This window comes from Prosopis cineraria, unplaced genomic scaffold (assembly GCF_029017545.1).
Source record: "Prosopis cineraria cultivar Desert tree isolate PC_DT_omini unplaced genomic scaffold, ASM2901754v1 PC336, whole genome shotgun sequence".
Taxonomy (NCBI): domain Eukaryota; kingdom Viridiplantae; phylum Streptophyta; class Magnoliopsida; order Fabales; family Fabaceae; genus Prosopis; species Prosopis cineraria.
Genome location: NW_026555663.1, coordinates 1 through 20,773, shown reverse-complemented (window position 1 = coordinate 20,773; position 20,773 = coordinate 1). Strand labels below are relative to the sequence as shown.

At 33.6% G+C, this 20,773-nt stretch overlaps 1 protein-coding gene across 2 annotated transcripts; it reads left to right on the top strand.

Moving 5' to 3' along the window:
• Window positions 1–15,098: 15,098 nt before the first annotated feature.
• LOC129296469 (insulin-degrading enzyme-like 1, peroxisomal) lies at window positions 15,099–20,711 on the top strand. Of its 2 annotated transcripts, XM_054935064.1 has the most exons (11): window positions 15,120–15,466; window positions 15,545–15,620; window positions 16,164–16,231; window positions 16,968–17,059; window positions 17,153–17,226; window positions 17,318–17,361; window positions 18,235–18,286; window positions 18,600–18,722; window positions 18,810–18,922; window positions 19,005–19,167; window positions 20,493–20,711. In XM_054935064.1, exons 1-11 carry the CDS (start codon window positions 15,344–15,346, stop codon window positions 20,588–20,590), a joined length of 1,026 nt encoding a protein of 341 aa, XP_054791039.1. In that variant the 5' UTR covers window positions 15,120–15,343; the 3' UTR covers window positions 20,591–20,711. The 2 variants fall into 2 exon arrangements, with proteins under 2 accessions (XP_054791040.1, XP_054791039.1); XM_054935065.1 differs by lacking the exon at window positions 19,005–19,167 and having other exon boundaries at window positions 15,099–15,466; window positions 20,493–20,687.
• Window positions 20,712–20,773: the final 62 nt, after the last annotated feature.

The window sequence follows — 20,773 nt, the reverse complement described above, 5'->3', positions numbered from 1 at the left end:
TAGTTATTGAATGTATATGATTAAATAATTAAAATATAAAGTATGACTATAATTTGATATGACTATGTTTCAAGCGTATATCATTGAAATTAAATCTACATACATTGACATGTTATCATACTTAGTATAGAAATTTTAAAATTGGGTAACTTATTTTTGATATTTCTTGTTTTCATTTTTATCAATATTGGTTTTTTTTTTGTTTTAGTTTTATTTTATTTGAAGCGGGTCACCCGCTTTTATGAATTGAATTCTACAAAATATAAATTTAACTCACTTAACTTGATGAAAAATTGACAAGTCTAATTGAGTTTGCATCTAGTCTAAGTTTATGATTAAGTTGACACAATTCTATAAACCTTGAATGTAAAAATGACAAACATAGATAGTCAACTTGTGAGTTTAACATAACTTAGATTTAGTCCGAGTTTATGAGAACAATTTTGTAAGTTAAAAATATAAAAATGATAAACTTAAAAAGTTAACTCGTGAATTTAATTAATAACAATATTTAGGAGCCAAAAGTCTCAAAAAATGAAAAAAAAAAAAAGAGATTGAGCTGAAAGAAATGGAGAACACAAGAAAAAATTGGAGAGGAAAGGGGGAGTGATTTTTATTTGTTTATGACATCACAAATATGTGTGCATCACCTGTATTTATAGGAGTCCAATATTGAAGACTAATCCTAAGAGTTACAAGTACATAAAGAAGATAATTACACAATATAATTATACGATTTGAAAATAAATACTAGAAACTTTTCAATCAGGGAGTTATGGGGGTATAATGTCATTCAATATGGATATAATGTGGAAGGTTGAGTGTTACAAACATTCACACTAATTATAATATTCATACCGTGCTTTATTAAAATTTTACTAGAAAAAACTTAACGGGACAAAAAAAATATATTCAAGAAAAAATAGTATATAATACACATTGAAGTTAACTCATTAAAAACCTTACCAAAAAAATTCACCAAGACAAAATCTTGATTAAGAAAAAAAGAATACAACATGAATCTTATTTGCTCTTGTGAGGATATCAATTTAACCTCCCTTGATAATAACATCATTTTTTGTCATTGTATCTCAATAGAAAATATTAATTTTTTAAATATAATTGTTGTAAATAATTTTCAAGTAAATCTTATTTTCAAACAAACCATACATGATACATTCTCATCATATTCTTTTAACATATCTTTTAAATATATTGAATTATCAATGTCTTCTTCATTCATCTTATGTCAATTTGTCGTGGACAAAAATGATCTCTTGTAATGGTCTCACAGAACTATACCAAAACAACCATTTCAGTTGAAAAAAAAAACCTCCATTTCAATATCCATTCACATATATGGGGAACTTAATTTTGCTTAAAAAATTATAGTGAATGCAACCTCCGAAAAAATATATAAATATTATTATAGAATAAATTTATGATACTTATAGACCATTAAATTCAATATATTTTGTAAAAAAATCATCATAAAAATATAAAGATTTTAAAATTATTGAAATATTCAATAATTTGATTTGCAATAAGTTGAGTAAGTTTGAAATCATTGGTATTTTGAAATCATGGTATTTTGAAATCATCGAGATATTTTTCCGTTGCAGCGTTGATGTAATAATAATAGTACTTCAGTTCACATTTAATGTTTCCCCCTTCTTGTTTTCCTTCGAGAACGTTGTGGCGTGAAGAGCAAGTTTGATTGATTGTTTATGCAGTTTCACTTGTTTTTATTTTTTGAGCAAAATGCAGTTTCATTTATCAAACCATCATTTTTCCGTTCGGGAACTACACATACAATTAGTTTAGCGAGTTGTTAAAATAATTCAATTTATTAAATGAAGTTATTTTTTAAATTAAATCACAGTTGCGTGGAGAATACGCCCGTACATATCATTTATAAATATCAGTTTTGCAGGAAGCTACTTTCAGTCACCTCCTCCTCTACGCTAATTCCATTCCCTCCGCTCTTCCATTGCCTGGGTACTCTAAAGCCTCTCTTTAATCTTTCCCATGCGAAGGCACTATCGTAAGGATTGCTAGGGTTTGCATCTATGAAAGCATTTGGCTTCTCAAAATTTGGCATCAGTTTTGAACAAGAGCCGAGGTTTGTTGTTTTTTATTCTTCTTTTTCCGTCTTTTTCTTTCTACCCGAAGTCTGGAAATGGTCCATGTCTTATTTGCCGTTAACTGCTCCTCTCGAATCTGTACGTACTTTAGTCGTCATCTTGTTTTTAGTGAACTATACACACACAACGATCCTCGTTTGCTTTTTTCTGAGAGCATGGAAGTCGATGGCTCGAATTTGTTGCTTTATTAAATTTTAAGTGATGTCCTTGTTTTTTACCGGGTAGCTTTGTTGAAATCTTTCTGTCGTTAATGAGTGAAGAGTGTAACGCGGCTGTCACCGATGGACTTGGTGTTGTTTCGTTGATCTTCTGTCTGCATATTGATTGTCCGTTGATGCTACTAACGAAGATGGAACTGGCCCCATTTATACATCAGCGCGGAAACTGCATGTTTCCCAACATTTTGAAATTGTTGTCTGATAGCATAGCAAGTGCGGTCGAGAGCGCGAGTCAAGTGCACGCACGTGACTGCAGTGCATTGATTCATAATATATGGAAAACATTGATCCCGGATTCTTTCTAGCGTGGCCTCTTTTCTTGTGCAGACATGATTCGGTCTGAGGAAATAATTACAGTAGGTGCCGTTACTTTTAGTAAGCTTAAGGTGTTTTTTATTAAGTTTATATTATGGTTAATTGCCCACTTTTCGTTCCATTACCTCTATATTTTTATTCTATTTCTATCAAACATTTATTAAAAAACTTATTCTTATTTCTTTTCCTTTTTATCAAACATATTTTAAGTTACAAAATTCTTTTCTATCCTGCTCTCTATTCTCATTCTATTCAAAACAAAATCTTTTCATTCAACCGAATATTGCCTTGCGTGTGGTTTTTGGCCCTTTGAGGCCTCCCTCGTTTAATTCACGATTGCTGCAGTGTTTTAGATATTTTTGTAACTATTTTTCATGATCTTTTTAACTTAACCCAAATCTACCCTCCTTTTTGTACTTCCCCACATACCATGAACCGTGCATTTATCTCATTTTTAAAGCTTGTAGCATTTGAACTACAAATTTAATGGTTTTACATCCTCTGAGCACACCAACTGTTACTTTGAAGTCAACACTGATGCTTTTACATCCACTGGGAGGGGTGAAAGTAGGCCATTGACAGTTGATTATGATGTTCAGCGCTGATCAAGAGACATGTTTTTTGACGTGAGATTTTGCCTTAAGTTGGAACCTATTGTCTGCTAAGGCCTTGATGATCCTGTACAGGTGGAGGTTCAGGGTTGCTTGTTGAATTTGGGGGAAATGAACATTCAAGTGGGCGATGAACTGATTAATCCTAAAGGAGCTATCGTGACATAGTAGGGAGTATTCCCTTCTATTTCTCACAGATTACGATGTAGCCCTTGGTCGACTCTCGAATTGCCAATGGGATACAGAGTTCTGTGTGCTTCTTTATTGTCGTTTCCCCAAATTTCTCAGGAAACCCTATCCTCATTTGTTTTCGGGGTGCATCATAGCTTATATGGACGTTATGGTTATCAACGGGGCATGCTCTCGTGCAGTGCACATGATCCTCTGGTTTGCTTGAATTTTCATGTCTTGTTGTCTCTGGCTGTGCTTTAAGTCATGTACTGTATGTGACCACTCTACCCAGAGGCTTGACTTTTTCCCACCTCACTTAGAAAGGTAAACAAGGTTTGGAGCGATCTCTAGTCCATGGACATGGTGTGCGTTTTCATCCCTTCGGCTTTCTTTACCAAAGCCCAACGATTTATCCCACTTGTTGATGAATTTTGATAGCTCCGATGATGTAAACATAATCTATTTTTCTTTCCATTACTTCTCTAATTTTGTTCTATCAAACATTGATTTGAAAACTTATTCTTATTTCTTTTCCTTTTCATCAAATATATTTCAAGTTACAAAATTCTTTTCTAGTCTGATATCAATTCTCATTTTGATTCTATAATCCCACCTCTAATTGGAAGTGTGTGTGGAAAGTAAGAATGAGAATTACATGCTTTATCTCTGGTAAGATGAGTTCTTTGAAAAGTCCATATTTCACAAAAAAGAAAAGAGAGATATATATTTTTGTTTTGGATAGGAAAATGTTATTTAACAATCTTGTCCTTTACACGTCGTTTTCATCCCTTTTCTCCTTTTGGTCCAGGTCCTTTGAATCTTTGGAAAACATTTATCTCGAATCTTTTCTGGCGTTGCCTTTTCTCTTGTGCAGGCATGATGCAGTGGGCGAATCAAATGGAACCTAAGTAAAGTTTGGAAGAAAGTATTGCTCATCGATGCATTTGGTTTTGAAGAAATAATAGGATCTTCAATGGTGCCACTGCTAATACTAGGTACTAGCAGATCGAGATAGGAAACTATGTTAATTTAAAGTCCTTGGGAACTTTTGTCATAGCAAAATCATAGGGCATTTATGTTGGGAAGATGTGATGCAGATTTTCTATCAAAAAGTGGATGGGAATTTTCTATTCATGCTGGAGACAAAATATTTTGGTTTCTTTTCTTATTTACTAAATGTATTTTAAATTGCAAAAATCTATTCTATTCTCATCTTTATTCTCATTTTCACTCCATTAAAAATCTTTTCATTCATTTTCATAAAAAAAAAAATCTTTTCATTCAGCCAAAAATGACCTTAGATGTGATTTCTAGCCTTTGTGGTCTCCCTCGTTTGATTGCTATATTTTTCATGATATTTTATTATCTTAAATCTCCTATATAAAAAAAATTATAATTGTTAAATTCATCTCAATTGTAGAAACTGGTAAGATTTGGAATGCAAATTTAATGGCCATAAAGGCATGAATATTTGTATTAGTAATTTATCAATTATATTTACATTACATCATAACTCAAGTTAAATAATCGATATGTACCCTTCAGAGTTGCATTTCAATTGTTTGCTAATCACTGTTGTTTTGCCATAATTGTGGTTTGTCTTCGTGACACTGCATAAGCATGGAGGAAGCATCAATGCTTCTACATCCTCTGAGCACGCCGTCTATTACTTTGATGTTAACACTGATGCTTTTGAAGAGGTTTTAGACAGTTAGATCCCACAGTTGTGGTTTCCTTCATTTATTATTTCTTATGATAATTTTCTTATGGAAGATCTGATGTTTGGCCATGGTTTGCGTGCCAGATTTGCTCAGTTCTTCACTAAACCATTGATGTCTGTTGATACTACGACAAGGAAAATTAAAGCTGTTGACTGTGGTTAGCCAATTTTTTTTTTTTAAATATTGTCTACTGTTTCGAGCTGACTTATTCTGTGGTAGGATATTTAACTTGTAGTTAGTAATAATGATGAACTTGGAAGCCTATGATCTTGTGATTCAGGAACTTAAAGATACTGTGTATATCCTCACTTCAAGGTCGTAGGTTGGGAATCACAATGATCTTGTCTTTTTATTTAGTAGGCTGTGGTTATTTTTTCATCCTCTAAGTTGAAACTTTCATGACATATGACTTTTTAATTAATGTATAAATATTACCACAATGGTGAGTTGTTTTTAAAATAAGAATATGTGTATGTGTATATTATTTTATGTTAGGTTAAAAAGTGATTTTTAGATTTTATGATATCTTTGTGGTCCTCAATTTATAAAAAAAATTTACTATTTAGTAATTTTAAAATTTTATGATGTTTTTACGTATCTCCACATTTTTATGGCATTCTTTCTCATATAACTTCGGATTATTTTCAACAGTTATTCAAAATAGCTTTTCAAAATAATTAAAAATCTATTTTTTTTTAGTTTCTGATTATTTTTAGAAGTGTAAGCAAACATTATAAAAATTTTACAAAATGGATTTACTTTCAAAAAAATATGTCCCTTCACATGGAACAAGTTTAAACAAACGGCCCATATCAAGTAGGGAAAGGAAGTTAGGACTTTGCATTTGTTGATGTGTTTCGATTGCTTGAACTTTATGGGAAAGGGAATTTCTTTTTGACTGATAGTGCGTGCCTTATACAACTGTTATTAGTTGTTTTTAGTGGTGAGGATGGCATGACCATGTTCTTGTGGCAATTGGATACAAGGTTGATGCGTTTCTTGGCTCTAAGGGACATAGGTCTCCGGAAAGGTGAAAGTAGGCCATTGGCAGTTGATTACGATGTTCAGCGCTGATCAAGAGACATGTTTTTTGACGGGATATTTTGTCTCAAGTTGGAACCTATTGTCTGCTAAGGCCTTGATGATCCTGTACAGGTGGAGGTTCAGGGTTGCTTGTTGAATTTGGGGGAAATGAGCATTCAAGTGGGCGATGAACTGATTAATCCTAAAGGAGCTATCTTGACATAGTAGGGAGTATTCCCTTCTATTTCTCACAGATTACGATGTAGCCCTTGGTCGACTCTCGAATTGCCAATGGGATACAGAGTTCTGTGTGCTTCTTTATTGTCGTTTCCCCAAATTTCTCAGGAAACCCTATCCTCATTTGTTTTCGGGGTGCATCATAGCTTATATGGACTTTATGGTTATCAACGGGGCATGCTCTCGTGCAGTGCACATGATCCTCTGGTTTGCTTGAATTTTCATGTCTTGTTGTCTCTGGCTGTGCTTTAAGTCATGTACTGTATGTGACCACTCTACCCAGAGGCTTGACTTTTTCCCACCTCACTTAGAAAGGTAAACAAGGTTTGGAGCGATCTCTAGTCCATGGACATGGTGTGCGTTTTCATCCCTTCGGCTTTCTTTACCAAAGCCCAACGAGCATAAGACAATATCTATTTTTATCCCACTTGTTGATGAATTCCGATAGCTCGGATGATGTAAACATAATCTATTTTTCTTTCCATTACTTCTCTAATTTTGTTCTATCAAACATTCATTTGAAAACTTATTCTTATTTCTTTTCCTTTTCATCAAATATATTTCAAGTTACAAAATTCTTTTATAGTCTGATATCTATTCTCATTTTGATTCTATAATCCCACCTCTAATTGGAAGTGTGTGTGGAAAGTAAGAATGAGAGTTACATGCTTTATCGCTAGTAAGATGAGTTCTTTGAAAAGTCTATATTTCACAAAAAGGAAAAGAGAGATATATATTTTTGTTTTGGATAGGAAAATGTTATTTAACAACCTTGTCCTTTACACGTCGTTTTCATCCCTTTACTCCTTTTGGTCCGGTTCCTTTGAATCTTTAGAAAACATTTATCTCGAATCCTTTTTGCCATTTCCTTTTCTCTTGTGCAGGCATGATGCAGTGGGCGAATCAAATGGAACCTAAGCAAAGCTTGGATGAAAGTATTGCTCATCGGTGCATTTGGTTTTGAAGAAATAATAGGATCTTTAATGGTGCGACTGCTAATACTAGGTACTAGCAGATCGAGATTGGAAACTATGTTAATTTAAAGTCCTTGGGAACTTTTGTCATAGCAAAATCATATGGCATTTATGTTGGGCAGATATGATGCAGATTTTCTATCAAAAAGTGGATGGGAATTTTCTATTCATGCTGGAGACAAAATATTTTCGTTTCTTTTCTTATTTTTCCAAATATATTTTAAATTGCAAAATTCTATTCTGTTCTCATCTTTATTCTCATTTTCACTCCATTAAAAATCTTTTCATTCATTTTCATAAAAAAAAAATCTTTTCATTCACCCAAAAATGACCTTAGATGTGATTTCTAGCCTTTGTGGTCTCCCTCGTTTGATTGCTATATTTTTCATGATATTTTATTATCTTAAATCTCCTATATAAAAAAAAATTATAATTGTTAAATTCATCTCAATTTTAGAAACTGGTAAAATTTGGAATGCAAATTTAATGGCCATGAATATTTGTATTAGTAATTTATCAATTATATTTACATTACATCTTAACTCAAGTTAAATAATTGATATGTACCCTTCGGAGTTGCATTTTCAATTGTTTGCTAATCATTATTGTTTTGCCATAATTGTGGTTTGTCTTCGTGACAAAGCATAAGCATGGAGGAAGCATCAATGCTTCTACATCCTCTGAGCACGCCATCTATTTCTTTGATATTAACACTGATGCTTTTGAAGAGGTTTTAGACAGTTAGATCCCACAGTTGTGGTTTCCTTCATTTATTATTTCTTATGATAATTTTCTTATGGAAGATCTGATGTTTGGCCATGGTTTGCGTGCCAGATTTGCTCAGTTCTTCACTAAACCATTGATGTCTGCTGATGCTATGACAAGGGAAATTAAAGCTGTTGACTATGGTTAGCCAATTTTTTTTTTAAATATTGTCCAATGTTTCGAGCTGACTTATTCTGTGGTAGGATATTTAACTTATAGTTAGTAATAATGATGAACTTGGAAGCCTATGATCTTGTGATTCAAGAACTTAAAAATACTCTGTACATCCTCACTTCAAGGTCGTAGGTTGGGAATCACAATTATCTTGTCTTTTTATTTAGTAGGCTGTGGTTATTTTTTCATCCTCTGAGTTGAAACTTTCATTACATATGACTTTTTAATTAATGTATAAATATTACCACAATGGTTAGTTGTTTTTAAAATAAGCTTTTGTGTAGTGTTTTACCGCCTGTAATTTTTTTTTTTAATTGAAGTATGATGATGCTTTTCTAAGAATATGTGTGTATGTGTATATTATTTTATGTTAGGTTACAGTAATAAAAAGTTATTTTTAGATTTTATGATATCTTTGTGGTCCTCTATTTATAAAAAATAATTTACTATTTAGTAATTTTAAAATTTTATGATGTTTTTATATATCTCTGCATTTTTATGGCATTCTTTCTCATACAACATTTGATTATTATCAAAAGTTATTCAAAATAACTTTTCAAAATAATTAGAAATCTATTTTTTTTAGTTTCTGATTATTTTTAAAAGTTTAAGCCAACATTATAAAAATTTTACCAAATGGATCTACTTTCGAAAAATAAGTCCCTTCACATGGAAAAAGTTTAAACAAACGGCCCAGATCAAGTAGGGAAAGGAAGTTAGGACTTTGCATTTGTTGATGTGTTTTGATTGCTTGAACTTTAAGGAAAAGGGAATTTCTTTTTGACTGATAGTGCGTGCCTCATACAATTGTTATTAGTTGTTTTTAGTGGTGAGGAAGGCATGACCATGTTCTTATGGCAATTGGATACAAGGTTGATGCGTTTCTTGGCTTTGAGGGACATAGGTCTCTGCAGAGGTGAAAGTAGGCCATTGGCAGTTGATTACGATGTTCAGCGCTGATCAAGAGACATGTTTTTTGACGGGATATTTTGTCTCAAGTTGGAACCTATTGTCTGCTAAGGCCTTGATGATCCTGTACAGGTGGAGGTTCAGGGTTGCTTGTTGAATTTGGGGGAAATGAGCATTCAAGTGGGCGATGAACTGATTAATCCTAAAGGAGCTATCTTGACATAGTAGGGAGTATTCCCTTCTATTTCTCACAGATTACGATGTAGCCCTTGGTCGACTCTCGAATTGCCAATGGGATACAGAGTTCTGTGTGCTTCTTTATTGTCGTTTCCCCAAATTTCTCAGGAAACCCTATCCTCATTTGTTTTCGGGGTGCATCATAGCTTATATGGACGTTATGGTTATCAACGGGGCATGCTCTCGTGCAGTGCACATGATCCTCTGGTTTGCTTGAGTTTTCATGTCTTGTTGTCTCTGGCTGTGCTTTAAGTCATGTACTGTATGTGACCACTCTACCCAGAGGCTTGACTTTTTCCCACCTCACTTAGAAAGTGATCGATCTCTAGTCTATGAACATGGTGTGCGTTTTCATCCCTTCGGCTTTCTTTACCAAAGCCCAACGAGCATAAGACACTTTCTATTTTTATCCCACTTGTTGATGAATTTCGATAGCTCGGATGATGTAAACATAATCTATTTTTCTTTCCATTACTTCTCTAATTTTGTTCTATAAAACATTTATTTGAAAACTTATTCTTATTTCTTTTCCTTTTTATTAAATATATTTCAAGTTACAAAATTCTTTTCTAGTCTGATATCTATTCTCATTTTGATTCTATTAAAAAATATTTTCATTCAACTAAATTTTGCAGAGCGTGTGGCTTTTGACCCTTTGAGGCCTCCCTTGTTTTAATTCATGATTGCTGCGTTTCTAGTTTCCCAGCCTCCACACCATGGACAATAAATTTATCTCAATTTTTAAACTAGTAACATTTGAACTACAAATTTATTGCTTTTACATCCTCTGAGCACACCAGTTATTTATTTGAAGTTAACACTGATGCTTTTGATGAGGCTTTAGACGGGTAGATACCACTGTTATGATTTCCTTGATTTCTTATGATAATTTTCTTATAGAAGATTTGAGGTTAGGCCATGGTTTGCCTTCCAGATTTGCTCAGTTCGCCATTAAGCCATTGATGTCTTCTGATGCTATCAGAAGGGAAATTAAAGCTGTTGACTCTGGCTAGCCAATATTTCATAAAATTGTCCCATGTCTCAAGCTTTACCCCCTACCTTCTCATCTCTATACTCTACCTTGCTCCTTTTCAGAGAAAGTCAAAAGAACCTATTATCTGATGCTTTGAGAAAGGACTAGGTGTATTGCCTTTCTGGAGTCTGTAGGGGTGCATAGTAGAAAATGGTAGAAAAGCAAAATATAAAATTTATCTTGTTATGACGCGTCAAATTTTATGGACTTTTGCGTGAAATATCTCTTATTCATTTTGGATGAAAAACATTATAGTATTAATGATCATTTCATGTATCAAGGGATCTCTTCATGACTTAACATTCTAAAGTGAGTGAAACGTCTCTTAATTTCAACACTTAAAATATTTTGTTTGGGACAGGTAGAAAACACGATTTCCTGATAGCTAAAGGAGATCCCATGACGTGCATGCATGAGTTTACTTGTTCAGTTACTTTAGTTTTGCTGCATCAATAAAACAACTAAGATGTGAGGCCAGTCCCTTTTTAGCGGCTTTACTTTTTATGGGTCTTTGCCTCAAGGTTCCACTTTCTTTAATTAATCTGGCCACTGGTTTCATTTGTGTGTGTTCTGTGACTTATAGTAGGTTCTGAAGTGACTTTAGTTGCTGTGTGTCGGATTGCAATGGGACCGATTGAGACTAAGTTTACTGTTACTGATGTCTTGGGGCCTAATAAAATCATTTGGACCATTTTCTTTGTCAATGTAATAGGGGAGAATTTTTTGGCCTCTATACTGTGCTGGATGCCAGAAGGACCTAGTGAGGAGGAAACCGTTCTCTGTAAAGTTAGTAGTCGACCAAGCTTGGTGGGATCATTGTTTGTAATTTTCAACCTTTTCTCTAGAACAATCTTAATTAATGTCATTTTGAGCTTATTAATGCTAAAAGAAATAATTCTGAAATTTAATGCTTGTTGTTGCTATGTATTTGAGTACTTTACTGAAGGATCTTTCTCTGGAGCTAGTTGAAGTTCTTCTCATCAGCGATCCTGATACTGATAAGTTTGAATTATCTCCTGACGTTGCTCTGTGTTTTGAATTCAAGTTCTTTATCTTTGTTGCTGTGATTTAACCAGTGTTCTGCTTACATGGACGTTTGTGTCGGCTCCAAACGGTCTCGAAGGCTTTGAACATTTCCCTGGTAAAGTTTGACTTTTTGAGCAGGTCGTTGTGTCTGCTTACATTTATAATTTCATATGCCTCGCATAACTTCGATAGCTTTTGTAAGAAGAGTTCTTTGAAAGGCCTATATTTCACGAAAAGGAAAGTCATGTTTTTTTTTTAGCATGAAAATAACTAATTCACCCTAAATAATTGTTTATATTTTTCTTAGGATATTTTTATCAAGATTACCATGTTTCTGTTGCTCATTTTTAATTCTCATGTTTTAGGCAAAAAAATAATCTCATGTCTATTTTTATAATATCAAGCATATATTTTACATTGCAAGATTCTATTCTATTCTCATCTTTATTCCTATTTTCATTCTATTAGATATCTTTTCGTTCCACCAAATATGGTCTTACAATAGGGCCTCACTCATCTTGGCAATTTCTATTTTCTTTGAGATAGTTTTGTAACGGCTTTTCGTTATATTTTATTATTAACCTAAATCTAGCTTCTTCTTGTGCTCCTTTTCCCCAAATCCCAAGTTTATTAATAAAAGTTGAAGACATTAAATTTATCTCAATTTTAAAACTGGTAACATTTGAGCCACAAATTTAATGTCTCGGTCTAATTATTTTAGTAATTTATCAATTATATTTACGCCATAACTCAAGTTAAAGAATTTATATTTACACCAACCATTACTTTGGTGTTAACACTGGTGCTTTTGAGGAGGCTTTAGACATGGTGAGCCCACTGTTGTGGTCTCCTTCATTTCCTATTTCCTGTAATAATTTTCTTTCACAAGATCTGATGTTAGGTCATGGTTTGTCTTCCAAATTTGCTCAATTCTTCATCGAATCAATTAGATCTGCTGATGTTACCATAAGGGAAATGATTCTATATGGCATATTGAAATTTAATTTATATGATATGTTGCATTTTGATATTTTAAAGGGAAAAAAGTGTGATTGGCTTACGGGGCGGATCTTTTGTTGTGGGATGGGTCTTGTAAATAGGAGCCCCCTGTATAAAATGAGGCCTAATGTGTTTCATAAAATAGAAAAAAAGGGGGGCTATATTTTTTATTGGAAAATCAGAGGAGTTATTTGACAATCTTTTCCTTTACACGTGGTTTTCATCCCATTACCCCTTTAGGTCCCCTTCCTTTGAATCTTTGGATGACATTAATCTTGAATCCTTTCTGGCGTAGCTTTTTCTCTCGTGCAGACATGATGCAATGGGCCAATCAAATGGAATCCAAGCAAAGTTTGGATGAATGTATTGCTCATCGGTGTATTTGGCTTTGAAGAAATAATGGGATCTTCAATGGTGCCAATACTTGGCATTAGCAGATCAAGATAGGAAGCTATGTCAAATTAAAGTCCTTGGGACGTATGGAATTTATGTTGGAATGAAAGGATGCAGATTTTCTATCAAAAAGTGAAGGGGAAGTTACTGTTCATATTGGAAATACACGTTAGATGACTAAAATTCACCATAAATAATTTTTTATGTGAAGTTTAAGATATTTTATTAACGTTATCATGGTCAGTTGCTCATTTTTGTTTCCCAATACTTTCTCTATTTTTATTCTACCAGTGCATCTAATAAAAAACTGTTCTTATTTCTTTTCCTATCTTCTATGTATATTTCAAATTACAAATCCTATTCTACTCTCTTTTATATTCCCATTTTCATTCTATTAAAAATCTTTGCATTCAACCAACCACGGACGTGTTGTTCAATCATCTATAATTGATTTTCCGCTTTTGACAGGTTGATTGCAGTTTTATTTATCACACCATGTCATGCTTCCGTTGTGTTTCAATTTTAATTTTGTTTTAGTGAGTTTTGTTTCAATTTTAATGCCTGTAGCTGTAATTAACTTATTTCCAATCACCATTCACCTTCCCACCTGATTGATTGATTCTGCAGTCTTATTAATGATATCATCTACAAATAATATCAGTTGCCTCTGTAGGGTTTGCTGCGAAGGGCGCTGCGAGGCGGCAATGAAAGGTAGAATTGGAGGTATTTTTGTCGGTGTATTTTGGCTTTGGAAACCTTCATCCTATATGCCAAACATGGCTTTCATGTTAGAAAGATCTGGGATATGGCTCGTGTCTTTCCATAAAAAATGGATGAATCTTCGCTTCTCAGGTTGGAAATACTAGTAAAATGACTAATCCATCCTAATTTTTTAATATCAAGTTTAAGATATTTTTCATTATTTTTTATTGAGGTTATTATGGTCAGTTGTTCTTTTTAATTCCCATTACCTCTCTATTTTTATCCTATCAATCAAATATATAATAAAAAATATTTTTATTTTTTTTCTTATTTACCAAATATATTTTAAATTGTAAAATTCTATCCTATTCTCATTTTCGCTCCATTAAATGTGATTTCTAGCCTTTGTGGCCTTGCTTGTTTGATTGCTGTATTTTTCGTGATATCTTATCATATTAAATCATATGCATAACAAAAATTATAAATATTGAATTCATCTCAATTTTAGAAACCAGTAACAATGCAAATTTAATGGCCGAGAATATTTGTATTAGTAATTTATCAATTATATTTACATTTTTTTATCATCCAATTATATTGATCGGCACTGCTTATGCGTGACGAAAGTCGAAAGCACGAGGCGCGCTACGTGACTGCAATGCAGGGACTCTTGTCGCGGATGTGATGCAATGGGCCAACTAATGGAATCCAAGCAAAGGTAAAATGAAAAGAATTGAGCAGGGGGTCACTCTTGCAATTATTTGTCAGTGTATCTGGCCTTTGAATAAATAACAATGGAGTCTTCTATCGTGCCCATACTAGCAAATCGGAGGCTCTGTCGGATTAAGGCCGAAGCTATCAATGGAAGCTTAGACTGGAGACACAAGTGGGATATAGTCTCGGCGGCTGCCGTGGGATAGTCCGAAACCATGAGGACAACATGACACGGAGATTCTGTGTTATTTATCACGCTAAATTGATTATAATTCTTAAGAATTTGATTGAATCCCCTTTTTATTGTCCCTCTTTTCAGTCTTCTGGGACCAATAGATAATATTTGTGTCGACGTTGGGGCTTAATTTACAGATGACCGTTCAGAAATCAGAAATATATCAGCGAACATGGAAAATAGTTATTTTAATATATTCAATCGTAGACTTGTATTCTTCTAAATTATAAGATTTTAATATTGATTAAAATATATTTTCAGCTAAATTTTAGCTCTAATTCTTTAAAATTTATCTAAAATTTTATGAATTATTTTTTTAATTTGTTTATTAAAACATCATTTAATTTTATCAAAAAAACTTTTGCATTAAATTTTTAAATATTAACTAAATATTATGAAATATTAATATATTAAGTTTATTTTTTAAAATAATAATGATTGACAAAAATAATTATTTAAAATCAATAATATTTGAATTAAAGGATTGAAAATATATTTTATAAGATTAAAAATAAAATCTTTTTAAGCATCAAAAATCAAAATACACTAAAATAAAATCTTTTTAAGCATCAAAAATAAATTATTTTTTTTCAAGCATCAATAATATGTGAATCCAGAGTTGCTGAGTTTGGAAGAGAAGCGAAACGTTGCTGTCCCCTCGGCTGCCAGCACCTTTCTCACTTGGGATTGAGAGGAAGCGACGGAAGAGGGAAGAGAGGGAAGAAACGACTACAAATTGACGATGGCGGTGGGGAAGGAAGAGGTAGAGATTTTTAAAGCTCGCTCGGACAAGAGGGATTACAGAAGGATTGTTCTACGGAATTCGCTTGAAGTGCTTCTCATCAGCGATTCCGATGCCGATAAGGTTGAATCATCTCCCGACGCTGTTTTCTGTTTTGAATTCAAGTCTTTTTTAAAATATCTGTTTCTGTTATTTTTCCAGTGTGCTGCTTCCATGGACGTTGGTGTCGGCTCCTTCAATGATCCAGACGGTCTTGAAGGCCTTGCCCATTTCCTGGGTATAGTTTGACATTTTGAGGCGGTCATCGTGTTTTGTTACGTTTTTTATACTTTGAACGACTTCGATTAGGGGAGGGGGCCTCTCCCTTTCCTTACCTCCTTTTTCGACAAGGAAAAAGAGAGGCAACTCTCCCCTTCGATTACTTTACCCCCGCCTCCCGGGGGGCGGCGCGGCTTGACTACTACTTTGATAGCTTTTCAGTTTTGAATATTTTTATTTTGCTAGCTGCATTGGTAAAAACTCGATATTGTTGGAGAGTTGCGTGTTCCAATATACTTTAAAATTAAAATTACTTTTTACATGAATAATCAATGATTGGCTTCCAGCTATTGTCAAGTTGACTTTAACAATAGATGGCTTACCACCGAAGGGGAGACAAGAAACAAGGAAAACGATAGACCTGATCTGGTTACCAAGAATTCAATTTATATTTTAACATTAGATTACTCACCTTAAGGGCGCTTTATCTGAGGATGTGATTGGAATGTTACTTATTTGAAAAATTATTACGTGATGATCAGTTGATTTTTGTTGCTTGCAGAGCACATGCTTTTTTATGCCAGTGAAAAATACCCGGTAGAAGATAGCTACTCCAAGTATATTACCGAGGTAAATGCTGCTATTATTTTTTTGACTAACGCCAGGTGAGCAGGACCACTGGTGCCCACTCAAGTATTGGGTTAACGCTGCCATAATTTTCAGATAGCTGAGACTGTTTAATTCCTTGAGCTGCTGTAGAATTTCCTGTTCAGTTTAGTACTTTAGTTCCGCATTTTTTATTTTATTTACAATTGTATGAAATTGGAGAGACTAAAGGAAATCTTTGATCTCTCATAAGGCTTTTGAAAATTACTGGAAAGTTTTTCAGACCTGAGGCAAGTTAGAGCTAGCCTTGATATAGAATGATGAGCTTATTGCATTTCCTTGATCAGCGCATTAAGCTCTAATAATGATTTAAAGTTATAAAATGATGAACTGAAAGGCAAGTTTATGCTTTTAATTGGCGAGTATTAACAATTAACATTTGGTAATTTGGTCAGAGAGGCTCTAATCTCTTGTCAATGACTGCTTCAACTCAAAACTTACGTGATAGTTCATAATTATTTTTAGTAATATGTCTAATTGGTGCCTCTATTTTTGTGTGTGCATGTGTTGGAGTGTTAGGCCTTTTCATCATTTAACTCTTCTATCTAATGACATTTTTATGAGTGGTGGAAATTTCTAGTGTACAGTTCTTCATTATATCATTTGGCAGTTATGTGACTTCACCCTTGATAGTTGTTTCTTCAATTGTTTTCTAATGACTGTTGTTTTGCCATCACTGTGGTTTGTCTTCATGACACAGCATGGAGGAAGCACCAATGCTTTTACATCCTCTGAGCGCACCAACTATCACTTCGATGTTAACACTGATGCTTTTGAAGAGGCTTTAGACAGGTAGATCCCACAGTTTTGGGTTCTTTCATTTATTATTTCTTATGATAACTTTCATATAGAAGATCTGATGTTTGGCCGTGGTTTGCCTGCCAGATTTGCTCAGTTCTTCATTAAACCATTGATGTCTGCTGATGCTACGACAAGGGAAATTAAAGCTGTTGACTCTGGTTAGCCTATATTTTTTTTAATATTGTCCAATGTCTTGAGCTTTCCCCCCTACCTTCTTATCTTTGTACTCTTCCTTTCTCCTTTTGACAGAAAACCAGAAGAACTTGTTATCTGATGCTTGGAGAATGAACCAGGTGACTATTCTTGGCTTTACTGACTGTAGGGTTGCATAGTAGAAAATGGTAGAAAAGCAAAGTCAAAATTTTATTTTATTACGACATTTATCCTTAAATTTTATTCAATTGGAGTGAAATATCTCGTTTGTTTAGGAAAAGAAGCATTATAGTGTTAATGATCATTTCATTTATCAAGGGAGCTCTTCAGGACTAAACATTCTAAATTGATCTAAAATAGCATTAGATTTACCTGCAATGCTTCAAATGTGTTTGGGGCAAGTGGGCAGCAGAAATAATTTTTGCCAATACCTAAATGAGCTCCCATGGATGTGCTTGCTTCTCCAGTTACTTTAGTTGTGCTGCATCAATTAAAAAGCTAAGACGTGAGGTCAGTCCCTTTTTAGTGGTGAATCTATTTTTTCTGATTCTTTGCCTTTAGGATCCGTTTTCTTGAATTTTTCTGGCCGTTGATTTCACTTGTCTTTGTTATCTGGCTAATAGTAATTGCTGAAGTGACTTTAGTTTGTTGTGTCTTGGATTACTATTGGACTGTTTGAGACTGAGTTTGCACTTACTATGCCTTGGGGCCCAACAAAAATCACTTGGACTATGCATTTGTCAAAGAATTGTGGGAGAATTTTTTGGCTTGTATTCTGGGCTGGGTGCCTCCAGCTGGACATGGTTGGGACTTGGGAGGAAACTATTCTCTATAATTGACCATTGGGGATCACCATTTGTAACTCTCAACCTATGCTCTAGATTAATATCGTTTGGCACTTGTTAAAGCTAAAAGAAATTATTCTGATCTATAATTGTTTGTTCATATGTATTTGAGTACTTTAATAGCATCTATTACCCTCTCCCCCCTGCATGAAATTGCAATCTTTTCAGCTTCAGAAGCATCTCAGTTCTGAGGACCATCCATTTCATAAATTCAGTACAGGTTAGTATTTTATTTCTTTTATTTTTAATAGTGCTAAAATTTGAGTAGTTGCTTTTTATTGGGTGCTTTGTTTATAGATAGTTGTTTTTTTTTTTTTGGGTTGATTGGCATGTTGAAAACTTTCTTCTCATTGGTAAACTAAAGCACCCAATTGTGTTTTGGTCTTGCCTGTTTCCTAACCGAGAATTCCTATGAAGTAATGCTTCTTCAAATAGGATTAATTTTTCTCCTTTCTTGCTCTCTTTCTGCTTTGTCACGTTTTAAATAGATACATGAGATTCTAATGGTTTCAAAATAATTGTGAGTTACATAGGGAACTGGGACACTTTGGAAGTTCAACCAAAAAACAGAGGATTGGACACAAGAAGTGAGCTTATCAAGTTCTATGAAGAAAACTATTCAGCCAATTTGATGCGTCTAGTTGTATATACAAATGGTACTAGATCTTTTCTTATATCAGATACTGGTTCTGCTTTTCTTCATATGGCTCTGAATACCACTATTTGTGCCTGAGTATTTTCAGAAAGCCTTGATAAAATTCAAAATCTGGTGGAAGAGAAATTCTCAGATATTCGAAATATTGACCGAAGTTATTTCCGTCCTCCTGGTCAGCCATGCAAATCAGACCATCTGCAGGTATAATTATACTATTGCAGATTACGTAGTGTTTGACTGATTCAGGGTTTATGCTAATTCTTGTTTGGCTCGTGTGTGTTAGATTCTTGTCAAAACTGTCCCAATCAAACAAGGTCATAAATTGAGAATTGTATGGCCAGTAACCCCTGAGATTCTTTACTACGCGGAAGGGCCATGCAGGTATCTTGGTCATCTTATCGGCCATGAGGGAGAAGGATCATTATATTACATCTTGAAAACTTTGGGTGGGTTTTATACATCCCTTACATATCTTACAATTAATTTTCCTATAACGTCACCTGGCCTCATTTAAAATAAAGATAAAGAATATTGAGTTAAGGATTGGTGTAAATCATTTTCTGGTAATCCTTTCACTATAGGATGAAAGTGGAACTTAAAGAAAGAGGTGATGCTGGTTTATTGTATGTGGTTTTGATGTCATTAACTTGATATTAATTGTCATAAGTTCTGGTGTTTAATGGAATATTTATATTTATGTTTCATCTTTCTTTGTTTCCTCCTCTAGATCAAGATTTCAACCTTCATTTCTATTCTATCCCTCCCTTTTCAAAAAATAACAATCATCAATGCTTAGGTAAGGAGCAGTGGATTTATCAGATGAACTATCAGGCTCCAGCCTATACATTTGAATTTTTAATTTGTTTGAGAACCATACATGAAGGAACATGTAATATCAACAAAATCAGGCTCTAGTTATCATATTTATATTGATGGTAATTCTTTGTGGTGGTATTTACATTCTATTGGTTCTTTTTTAGGACTGGTTTTGTTTTTCACCTTCTTTTTTCTTGGGAACCACTTTTGTCAAATTGAGTTCAGTGAAAAGTACTATAAAAAAGAAGCGATTTGTGTGCAGCAAAATCATTGTTAGCTCTTTTATCCATATTATTGCATGGCTAATTTTAACTAATAAATCTCCTTTTACTGACAAATTACTTAAAATAATATGTATATAGATTTGACTCTGTAGTTAATTTTTGATGGATAAATAATTTTAAATTTTCGTAAGGGTTAACTGTGATTGAGTCAATTTTTTATTTTTCAATCTTATTGAAATGAGGAAAGGGTCAAAATAAGTTTATAGAATGTTTTAATAAAAATAAAACACATATATAAAATAAATATATGAAACTAGCTGTGGAAGGGTAAGAGAAGAATTGAGAAAAGAAAGGAGTGAATTTGGCACCTAGTGGAGACTGGGTAAAAATAGAATAAGGGATGATATAATAACTAGAAATTTGAGTTAGGGGGTTTTTGTATCTGAAAAGTATGGTTTTTTTTGTGGAGAATCAACAAAATTCTGCTTTGTTTCCACAGTAGAAAAGTTGCTTTTGCTATTACCTAAAAGCAGGTTATGGAAGTTGCTGAGCAGTGAAAAATTGAAATAGGTATCTTTGGAAAAATCAGCAGCTTATTTTAGAAAATATGTGGTTTAAACATGTTCAATTCATATGTAAAGATTTCATCCTGTGGATAGCAGTTTCTTAATTCATTTTAGCTTCTATATCTTGTGAGCTGTGTGATTTTATGAGAAGGATTCTGTTTGCAGGATGGGCAACAGGCTTGTCTGCAGGCGAGTCAGATTGGAATTTGGACTTTTCTTTCTTTAAAGTTGTAATTGATCTTACTGATGCTGGTCATGGTTAGATTTTCTCACTCTTATCTTTACCTCTCTTGCTGTACACATCTTATCTCTTTTGGTATTGTCATGTTCACTTGTAAGTATTCAGAATGTGAAGCTGTCATTTTTTTTTTCAGATTACTGAACAAATCCTAGGTGCGATGTATGTTGGTTTATGGATTTTGTAAATTTATTGACATCTCTATGTT